This window comes from Mustela nigripes, chromosome 2 (genome assembly GCF_022355385.1).
Source record: "Mustela nigripes isolate SB6536 chromosome 2, MUSNIG.SB6536, whole genome shotgun sequence".
Classification (NCBI taxonomy): domain Eukaryota; kingdom Metazoa; phylum Chordata; class Mammalia; order Carnivora; family Mustelidae; genus Mustela; species Mustela nigripes.
The window spans coordinates 12402891-12414761 of NC_081558.1; the positions used below are offsets into that span (position 1 = coordinate 12402891).

Genomic DNA, 11871 nt, shown 5'->3' on the forward strand with positions numbered 1-11871 from the left:
AGCAAACCCTTCTCTATACAGAGTCACGGAAACAATGCAATTCTCCAGAGATTTAAGTTGGGACTAGTCTTATTAATAATTTCTTTAAAATGTACCTGGAGGGGCGCCTGGGTGGCTCAGTGGGTTAGGCTGCTGCCTTCGGCTCGGGTCATGATCTCAGGGTCCTGGGACCGAGTCCCGCGTCGGGCTCTCTGCTCAGCAGGGAGCCTGCTTCCTTCTCTCTCTCTCTCTCTCTCTCTCTCTGCCTGACTCTCAGTGTACTTGTAATTTCTCTCTGTCAAATAAATAAATAAAATCTTTAAAAAAAAATGTACCTGGAAATTCAACTTCACAGATTAATCTCCAGGCATGCATTGGGCATGAAGCTTATCTCTGCTAGAAGACCAAGATAATGGACCTAGGAGATCTCCCAGAGGCTCTGCTCCAGGTCAGAGAAGAGTTGATGGATGTCAGTTGAAGGGTTTCTCAACCTTGGCACTATTGAAATTTGGGACCAGACAGTTCTTTGTGGTGGAGATCATCCTGTGCATTATATGATATTTAGTAGCATCCCTTATCTCTACCCACTACATCCATTAGCAACCCCAGCCATGACAACTGAAAATATCTCCAGATATTGCTAATGTCCTAGGAAAGAGGGCAAAATCACCTCTGGTTGAGAACCACCAATTTAGGATAAGAACAGGGAAATTGTCATTTCAGGAGAGCATGACTGAGAATAGACTTGATAAACTTTTGTCATGTAACTGAACAAGAGTTATAATGTTGAATAACATCAACAAAAAGGGCTAATACATGTTGAACAGTCTTACTATATGCCAGACACTGAGCTAAGTACCAGACATACATTATCCTATCATAGGAGAATCATCCTACCCAGATGACTTTTTTAATGTATACATTTCCTCTACAATATGACTAATAGCTGTGAACTTAAAAAAAGAAATCCCCGTATGGTTGTCATTGAGCTAAGTTGTTTAATTCATTATCTCATTTAATACTCCCAGCTACTCCTACAAGGAAGGTGTTATTTATCCCTGTAGACAGATGGGGAAACTGACTCCCAGAAAGGTTAAATAACATGTCCAGAGTCACAAAACTAAGACACAGCTGAGTTGGTATTTAAATCTTGCTCTATCCAAGTTCCCTTAACCATATACCAAACAATCCACACACTCCATATTCCTTCTCCAGGCTCATCATCCCTTATTATCTTTGGCAAATTCTCCCTGCTTGATAGATAATCTCTTTGGAATACCTCCCCTGCTTTGGCTGAAGGGCATCTTGGATGGGGTATATTCCAATACTCCACTGGGACTAACTTGCACTCTCTAGCTCATGGACAAAGTTCAACTGAAAATATTGGTGGATTGTATTTGCTTGGAAGGCAAAGACAAGACTTTGCTATTCCCATCTCCTGACCGAAGCAGACATAATAAATCAGTGCTTTTTTTCCTACTGAGACTGAAAATGCTCCTCATCCTTCTTGAGACTTTAAGCAACTACTACCAAACAATTTTATTTGGCATGTAAGACAAGACTATTACCCACGGAGACTCCTTCCAAATATCCTGTTCTTCCTACACATGTGTGATGCTTCCTGGAGGATGAGAGAATCAAATCAGTCAGTGATCTCAGACTTCACTCTCACGGGGCTCTTCAACCACTCAAGGCCACATCTGGTCCTGTTCTCCCTTGTGGCTCTCATATTCACTGTGGGCCTTCTGGGCAATGCCATCCTGCTCTTCCTGATCCACATAGACTCCAGGCTCCACACACCCATGTATTTCCTGCTCAGTCATCTTTCCCTATTAGATGTTGGCTTTCCACTGGTCACCATCCCCAAGATGGCAGCTGACTTCCTGCAGGGAGAGGGCTCCATCTCCTTTGGGGGTTGTGCAGCTCAGATGTTCTTCCTGATGCTGATGGGTGTCTCTGAGGGTGTCCTGCTAGCCCTCATGTCTTATGACCGCTATGTTGCCGTGTGCCACCCCCTGCATTACCCTGTGCTCATGAGACGTCAGGTCTGCCTACTCATGGTGGGCACCTCCTGGTTGTCGGGTATGCTTGTGGCCTCTATCCAGACCTCCATCACCTTGCACTTCCCCTACTGTGCCTCACACACCGTGGATCACTTTTTCTGTGAGCTGCCTGCCCTGCTGAAGCTATCTTGTGCAGACACCTCTGCTTATGAGCTGTCGCTGTCCATCTCAGGGGTGCTGATCTTGCTGCTGCCCCTGTCACTCATCACCACCTCCTACAGCCATGTGTTGAGGGCTGTTCTCCACATGCACTCTGCTGAGGCCCAACACAAGGCTTTTACCACCTGTTCCTCGCACATCACTGTGGTGGGGCTCTTTTATGGGGCAGCCGTGTTCATGTACATGGTTCCAGGTACCTACCACAGCCCACAGCAAGACAATGTGGTCTCCCTCTTCTACAGCCTTGTCACCCCTACACTCAACCCCCTCATCTATAGCCTGAGAAACCGAGAGGTTCGAATGGCTTTGGTCAAGGTCCTTGGCAGAACTGGCTTTAGGTCAAAGAGATGTTCCTAGGACCCTCCCTTACAGTTGAGGCCTGTCTCATTTGTAGTTCATGTGGTGCAAGGTATACTATACCCAACTCCTTTTCTCCTCCCAGACTTGCTTTTTTCCTTGAAGGTTTATAAAAAAAAAAAAAAAACAAAAATAGTGAACCCAATCACTGAAACAAGTGGAGGGTCTATTTGCTTGGGTTGGGTTTTTTTTTTTTTCATTCTTAAACAGAAGAAAATATTTACCAAAATAATACTAACCCAACAGCTTGTGGATATTTCAGTCATGCGGTAGTGTCCTGGCTTACACCCCATTCTTATAAATTTCTGCACAATGAGTGGTGGGTCTGGGATCCAATCTCTGGAATCCAAGTAAGAAAGGAGATATAAGGCTAGTGCTCTGGCAGTGGTGTTCTATAAGTCCTTTCCCATGTTGGTTCTCCGCAGTATCTTTGTTTGAGTCCCACTTTAAGGTTTCACAGAAGTGGAAGACTGTCATTCTAGATGACCCCGGTTGGGCAGCCCAAGCATGTGTTACTTTTACTGTTTCAATTACTATGAAGCAGGGATGTAAGATGGTGAGGCCCACTCTTATCTGAATATCAAGGCCATATAATATTGAATGCTGCCATTTTTAAACTTTTGTTGTCATCACCATTAGGTACAAGAGTTAAATGTACTCAATTAAAGATTTCCAGAGGAAAGATACATACTTGAAATTTATCTTTACAGAGATATTTACAAAATATATAGGTATCAGAGCTGTTCCTGTGCATATGAAGGCTGAGTTGACAAGTCACCCTAAGCATTTTGAACAATGGGTGCCAATCTATGTGTGTGTCGAAAAAAGGAATTAATTGAACGGGGGCTTTTAAGTATTTAAACTATGTCACCAAGCCCACATCTCAGTCTAGGCTCTGTTTTCAGAGCTGTCTGGGCCAGTCAATATAGGTACCAGGGATGTACTGTACTACTTGTACTACACAACACTACAATAAAAGTATCATAACTTGACTACAGAAGAGTATCAGGGTAGTATAGTATGGATCAGAGATGACTTACACTGGAATTAATATGGGCAATAAATAAACTTTTATCTATAAAACCAGCAGGGTTTCTATTATCACAGCATCCGCCCTCAACAACCCTGTGAGTACATACTATTATTGTCTTATTTATATATGGGGAAACTGAAGCACAGGGAGTTTAGGCAACATATCCAAGGTCCCCCAGCTAGGAAGTAGGGAAGCTTGGATTCTAACACAAGCTATCTGAGTCCATGTTCAACATATCACAATGCTTCCAACTGGCAAATGCTCCTGAAGACTAGAAAAGAAATTGTAAAAATCGAGTTAAGGAACTATAGCATGGTGGCGAGACTTCTCTTGTCTCCTCCTGGCCACTGTCATCATTGGGTAGATCACTCTGAGGTCATAGGTGAGATGATGGTCTCATGATGGTTATCATGGTCTTGCTGTTCTTAGAGCTAGGCAGGTGAGTGGGGTGAGGAGGGCAGGTTTTAATGCAGTTTTACAAACTAGTAAGAACAAACCAGAAGGACCTGAATCTTCTCTATTGCCCTTCTCTTCTCATTTCTACCCTTGCTCCTCCCAGATCCGGTAAGGCTTCCCTGAACTTACAAAAAAAAAAAATGGACTGGATGTGAGCATATTTCTTCCCAAACTTGAGATACTTTTAAAGAAATATTCCACTGTGGTGGGTAGAGTGACGGGAACATAGAAAAGAGTAAGTTTCTGTGGGGCTGATTACGTTTTTTATCTTATTTTATTTTATTTTAAAAATTTTTATTTATTTGACAGACAGAGATCACAAGTAGGCAGAGAGGCAGGCAGAGAGAGGGAGAGTAAAAAGTAGAGGAAGAAGTCCTGCTAAGCAGAGAGCCCGATGCGGGGCTCAATCCTAGGACCCTGGGATCACAACCTGAGCTGAAGGAAGAGGCTTTGACCCACTGAGCCACCCAGGTACCTCTGGGTACGTTTTTAAAAATTTTTTTTTATTTAAATTCAATTAGCCAACATATAGTACATCACTAGTTTCAAATGTAGTGTTCAGTAACTCATCAGTTGCATGTGCTTGAGTGGCTCAGTCAGGTAAGCATCTGCCTTCAACTCAGGTCATGACCTTTTAGCATCCTGGGAACGAGTTCTGCATCAGGGACTCTGCTCAGTGGGGAGCTGCTTCTCCCACTCCCTCTGCCCTCCCATACTCTCTATTGCTCACTCTCTCTCTGAAATAAATAAATAATATTTTTAAAAAATTTATCAATTGCAAGGGCTGATTAGTTTTATTTCTTAGACATTTCATGAATATAGGCATGAGAGGCTTTAAGCAAGTTCAGTGGGAAAAATGACGCTAGACCTGTTTCCAGCTCTTCCTATGTCTTCACCTATGCCGCTGACCCTGTCAGAAGGACTGGGTCTCTCACTTCCTCCCCCTCTCTTCCTCTGTCTCACACCCATCTGTAATCTCCAAAAAATGAGTTGTGGGGCACATGGGTGGCTCAGTCGGTTAAGCCTCTGACTCTTGATTTTGGCTCACGTTGTGATATCAGGGTCATGAGATCCAGCCCCACATCAGTCTCCACACTTAGTGTGGAGCCTGCTTAATTAAGATTCTCTCTCTTTGGGATGCCTGGGTGGCTCAGCCAATTAAGCATCTGCCTTCAGCTCAGGTCATGATCCCAGAGTCCTGAGTTTGAGTTCCATGTTGGGCTCCTTGCTCAGCAGAGAGTCTGCTTCTCCCTCTACCTATAGCTCCCTCTGCTTGTGCTCTCTCTCTCTCTGACAAATAAATAATTAAAATCTTAAAAAAAAAAAAAAAAAGATTCTCTCTTTCCCTCTTCCTCTGTGCCACTCACATGCATGCTCTCTTTCTCTCAAAAAAATAAGATAAAATAAAATAAAAGATAAATTGCTCCACCATAAAGTACACACATTTTTGCTTGAATAGATTTTTGCCAAAGTACCCTGAAAAGATTGTCACCTAATGAAGGATAGTGGTCATTTTTCCAACTATGTCACCACCATTTTGAATGGTAAAACTTCAAAATTAGCCAATTTCCTGATGGGAAATTATATTTCTTGATTATTTTACTCTCAATATCCCTGATTTCTAGTGAGGGTGAACATCTTTTTATAAGTTTATTGATGATTCAAGTTTCCGTGGCTATGGATTTCTTACAAAAGTGTGGAAACCAAATGATGATAATAGAATCATAAGAAAGTTGGCCTGTCTACATCAATATCAGGAAAAACAGACTTGAAAGCAAGGAGAATTATCAGAGATAAAGAAGGACATTTCATAAAGATAAAAGGATCGATTCATCAAGAAGATAATAAATATAAATGTAGAGGAATTCATTCCTCAACCCCATTCACAAGGGCACCCTCTTTCATTACGTGTAATCCAAACCAAGCTCTAGGGGATGTTAGTGTTTCAAAATCAAGGGAATCATTCCCAAGATTCTCCAGTGGCATGTTTAACCAGAGGGTCTAACCAGCCCCTTATTTCTTTTCCCCAGCTTCAAAGGTGGACACTGCCCACTAACACTCTGCAGCATCCCAGAAGCTTCTGGAAATAATTGAGATCTAGGAATGAAAACAAAATTTAAAAAGAGCAAAGCAGAGTTTTGCTCCAAAGCACAAAAGTAAAACCACAAAATTGAAATCATTAAATATTTAAAGAAATAACTACCAAATGAAATGTTACCTCAATTTCACTAATTGTTGGTTTTAATGTTTATAAAAATGACAATACAGCCCACAAAAGAACCTGCACACAAATATTCAGAGCAGCTTTATTTGGAATAGCCAAAAACTGGAAATGACCCAAATGTTGTTCAATACTTGAATGGTTGAACAAGTGTCAGTACACCCATACAATGATATTCTATCCTGTATTAGTTTGCTAAGGCTAACTGAATAAAGTACCATAGACTGGGTCATTTAAACAACAGAAATTTATTTTCTTGCAGCTCTGGATGCCAGAAGCCTGAGATCAAAGTGTTGGCAGGGTTGGCTCCCTCCAATGGCCACGAGAGGAAGGTCTGTCCCTAGCCTCCCTCCTAGGTTTGTAGATGTCTTCTCCTTGTGTCTTCATATCATTTTTTCTCTGTGTTTCTCTCCATGGGAGAATGTCCTCTTCTTATAAGACCATCAGTCATATGGGATTAAGGCTCAGCCTAATGAACTCATTTTAAACTTGCTTATCTCTGTAAAGACCCTATCTTCAAATAAGGTCATAGTCTGGGTTACTAGAGGTTAGAACACCAACATATGAATTTGGAGTGAGGAGCACAATTCAGCCCATGACATATCCAGTAGTGAAAAAGGAACAAAATGCCATGATACACAAAACAACTTAAGCAGATCTTCAGGGCATTATGCTGAATGCAAAAAAAAAAAAAAAAAAGAAAGAAAGAAAGAAAAAAAAAACAATCACAAGAGGTTATATACTGTATATGTCTATGACACCCTCAAAATGACAAATTTATCTACACCTGTGATAAAATTGCATACAACTATATAGATACATTGTACTAATATGAATTGCCTGATTTTGATATTATACTATACTTATATACGATGTAACTACTGGATGAAACTCAGTGGAAGGTATGCAGAATTCACATACTATTTTTCAAACTCCTTGTGCATCTGTAACTATATCAAAATCAGTTGAAAAAACAATTCACTTTGGTAATAAAGACTCATTCTTGGGTTAAAAAATTTTCCAGTGGAAGTCATTTATGTTTTTGCTTTTTTACTTAATGGGAAAGTCTATTAATGTTCAAAGTATCCAACTAAAGGTTAAATAAGCAATATACTCATGGTTACAAAATAATTTCAAGAGAGAAACGTCCACTTTTTCCTCAGGAAATCACTTCCTCTTTTTTAAAGAGGAAAATACAGATATATTTACATATAAAATATATTTTAAAAATATATACACTATATATGTATGTGTATATATACATATATAGTAAATATATATATTATATATGTATACTTTATACATAATATATATAGTATATATATTAGTCTTAATTTGTGTTATAGGAGTCCACATGCTTGGTAAAGTATATGGATGGCTTGAGTTATCCAGATTTCACTAAACCAACATTCACGAAATGGATAAGTGGCTTAAAGAAAATTTCTTGAAAAGAATCCACAGGACAAAATTAATTTTAACAATGCAAATACCATGCCTAAGAAAATGACTAAGGCTAGGATCCTTCACTGGGTAAAGTGTGAGAGGAAAAGATCGTAATCAGAGATGTTGGCAGATTGCATTTTCCAAGGATGACCATACCGATGTCTGTCATCCCACATATTGTCCTTGCAATGTGATGTTGATACTTTTCCATCAAAAAGTGAGACATAAATTCCCTCCCCTTAAATCTGGGCGGGGCACTGTGACAAGGGCAGAGTGGCCCCATGTGACTGCCAAAGCTGTATCATTAAAGGTGAACCATGAGAGACTACGGACTCTGAAAAATGATCTGAGGGGTTTGAAGTGGTGGGGGGGTGGGGGGGTGGGTAGGAGGTTGAGGTACCAGGTGGTGGGTATTATAGAGGGCATGGATTGCATGGAGCACTGGGTGTGGTGAAAAAATAATGAATACTGTTATGCTGAAAATAAATAAATTTTTAAAAATAAAAAATAAAAAAAGATAAAGGTCATACAGTTTCCACCTGGTCCTGTTGAGATGCTCGCTCTCGGAACCCAGCCACATGTTAAAAGGAAGCCAAGCTGCCACATGGAGATGCCATCTATAGGTGCTACAGCCCAGTCCCAGCTGAAGTGCAGCCAACAACCAGAATACACTGTCTCCAATGATTCCAACCCTCAGCCTTCAAATGGAAGAGATGAGCTGGCCTTGCCAAGCACCACTTAAGTTAAAATTCATAATCAAACAAAGACAATTACTACTTCCTTTCTACTTTGGATGCCCTTTATTTCTCTTTCTTGCCTAATTGCTCTGGGTAGGACTTCCAGGACCATGTTGAATAGGAAAGGTGAGAGTGGACATCTCTGTCCTGTTCTTGATCTTAGAGGAAAAGCTTTCCACCTTTCACTACTGGCCATGATGTTAGCTGTAGGCTTGTCATATATGGCCTTTATTATGTTGAGCTACATTCCTTCCATACTCAACTTGTTGGAAGTTTTTATCATGAAAAGATGAGTTTTTTCAGATGCTTCTTCTGTACCTAATAATACGATCATATGATCTTTACCCTTTGTTCTGTTAGCATTCTTTCGTATTTATTTATTGTCAAACATTAAGCTTTCCTTGCATCCCAGAGGTCAATCCCACTTGATCAATGTGCTAGTGAATTTAGTTTGCTAATATTTTTTTGAGGATTTTGGCATCCATGTTCATCAGGGATCTTGCATTGTGTTTCAAAGATATAGCTCCATTTCCATCTTCATTGCAGCATTATTTTTTTAAGATTTTATTTATTTGACAAAGAGAGATCACAAGTAGGCAGAGAGGCAGGCGGGAAGGCGGGGGGGGGGGGGTAAGCAGGCTCCCTGCTAAGCAGAGAGTCCAATGCAGGGCTTGATCCCAGAACCCTGGGATCATGACCTCAACCAAAGACAGAGGCTTAACCCACTGAGTCACCCAGGTGCCTGCATTGCAGCATTATTCACAATAGTTAAGATATGGAAACAATGTAAGTGTCCATCAACAGAAGAATGGATAAAGAAATGTGGATATACAGATATAGATCTATAGATACAGATAAGAGGGAAATAATACTTCTTGTGACAATATGGATGAACCTTGAGGGCCTTATATTAAGTGGAATAAGCCAGGCAGAGAAAGAAAAGTACTGTATAATCTCACTTATATGCAGGATCTGGGGACGGAAGGAGGAAAAGTCAAACTTACAGAAACTGAGCAGAATGGTGGTTGCCAAGATTGGAAGAAAGAAGAATGGGGAGATGTGGTCAAAAGGTACAAACTTTCTCGGGGCCTCTGGGTGACTCAGTCAGTTAAGCAACTGACCCTTGATCTCAGCTCAGGTTTTGATCTCAGGGTCGTGAGTTTAAGCCTCACATTGGGCTCTGCACTTGGTATGGTACCTACTTTTTAAAAAAGGTACAAACTTTCATTTATAAGGTGAATAAGTTCCGAGGACCTAATGTACAACATACATTGTACTAATGTACTAATGTCCATTAATGTACTAAAGTGCAATGTACAATGCACCTAATGTACAATGAGGAGACTATAGTTAATACTTCTGATCATACACTTGAAATTTGCTGAGATAGTAGGTCTTTTTTTGTTTCTTAAGTAGATTCCATACTCAATGTGAAATCCAACCTGGGAGTTGAACTCACAACCTAGAGACCAAGACCTGAGCTGAGGTCAAGAGCTAGTTGCTTAACCAACTGAGCCACCCAGGCATTCCGAGACAGCAAGTCTTAAGTGCTCTCATCACACACGGAACTTTGGTAACCTTGAGCGGTAATGGATGTATTAACTTGATTGGCGTAACCATTTTATAACAAATATACATGACAAATCATCCCCTTGCATGCCCTAAATATATACTCAAGTATAATTCAGTAAAGCTGGGAGGGGAATTTAATCTAGAAAAAAAGATATTCATAAGCAAAATAAATGCTGTTATTGTTGCTGTTTTAATCCTCTTACTTTGGGGTTATTTGTTACAAAGGGATTGATAACTGTAACAGCCAGGATAGAAGTCAGCCTCCCCACAAAAAAATCAAGAAGACTATCAATAGTCATCAAGAAGACTATCATATATACAGATACATATACACTAATGTTAACCATGATATGTGCCTTGAAGTACAAGCTAAGAATACTATGGAGTTCCCATAATTATAAATCCATTTAAATAGGATTTATTTTATTCTTGCTTTCTGTAAATTAATTTACAGGATGTGGTTTATGAATTATTGTATCTTCTCTCTATAGTAGGTGTGCCTAATTTATAGATAAATATATGGCTTAAATGCTTTCTTTAAAATAAAATGTTATGTAGGAAAAAACTTGTGGAGGTGCTGCCTGGCAGTGGGAGCCATGGTAAGATTTTGAGTAGAATAGCACCATGGATTTGTCACAAGGGTGCAAAGCTTCCAAGGGAATTCTGCCACTTCTAGGGCCATTGAAGGAAGTTCCCCCAAGAAAAATGCTTCAGCGATCAAGGCCTCCACAGAAGTGGAAGGAAAAGAAAAAGACAGAAATGATGAGTGTTGCTCACTTTCCTCAAGAGACCACATCTAGCACGGGTTCCTTTTAAGGCAGACAATTATTTGGCATCTGGATCTCTAACAAAGCACTCAGTGGCTCAGCCCAGAGCAATAGGATCAGGGCGTGAGCTCTAAAGCTTCTTCCTGAGGGACCAAAGACCCCCCTCCCCATCACTCAAAACATCGGGCCCCATTCCCCATGCAACCCAGCTCACCACTCAACTTCAGATCCAGAAGCCAGAGGTGCATGGACCACCCTGGGCTTAGAGCCTGGCGTCATAACTCACCTGCCAGGTGAGTGCAGAAAGAAAAAGCAGGAGTTCTGAAGGTAGCTAGTCCCCCTGTGTGACCTTGGACTAGTAACTTTGCCTCTCTGAGTCTTGACTAGTTAGTCCCCACAGTGTATGAATGGGACCAGAAAGTCTTTATGTGTGTAAGCCATGCTAAAACCTATGTTATGCTGTATTATAGGAATGGGTTTTGGAAGCAAATAAACCCAAGCCATTTGACCTCCTTGCACAAGAAAGTCTTCCTCTAGAGAATAGGATTAACAGTAGCTACCTTGGAGAATCAGACACAGTCCTATGCATAGAGTCACACACAGCGAGCCCTCAGCACAGGTGAGCCGTCAGCAGGAAGAGCTATTGTAGGATTGCCCACAGGGAGGCAAGTGAGGTTGTAACTGGGAGAAACTAGGTCTGACTCTATATTGCTTCTATTTCCCTTGCTGCTGGGACCCACAGCTGAGAAACTTCTGATGAGCCCTGTAGGCTTGTTAACCATCGAAGGAATTTTGTTTGCAGCTCAGATTTGCAAAAACTGCTTTTTTACCAGAAACCTACCTCACTTGAGGAGAGAAGAAAGAACGAACAGAAATGACTTACAAGGTTTGAGATTTTCAGAAAAGATATGACCAGATTCCTACACCCAAGGATCAACTGACCAAGATAAAGAAGTTTCATGACCTTCCTGGGATGTCAGTTATCTTTCGGCTGCAACGCCCTCCTGTTTCTCCCCCCTTTCTTTTTAATAGGGGGTTTTCTTTTTTTTTTAAGATTTTATTTATTTATTTGACAGAGATCACA

The 11871-nt window shown here is 40.7% G+C and overlaps 1 protein-coding gene across 1 annotated transcript; it reads left to right on the forward strand.

Annotated features, from left to right (window-relative positions):
* Positions 1–1607: 1607 nt before the first annotated feature.
* LOC132010395 (olfactory receptor 2Z1-like) lies at positions 1608–2558 on the forward strand. Its single transcript, XM_059388267.1, has one exon. The coding sequence runs from the start codon at positions 1608–1610 to the stop codon at positions 2556–2558; it is 951 nt and encodes a 316-aa protein (XP_059244250.1).
* Positions 2559–11871: the final 9313 nt, after the last annotated feature.

What these genes read in the sequence shown, in the direction of transcription:
- LOC132010395 (XM_059388267.1), top strand. Translation starts at nt 1,608, where the DNA reads ATGAGAGAATCAAATCAGTCAGTGATCTCAGACTTCACTCTCACGGGG.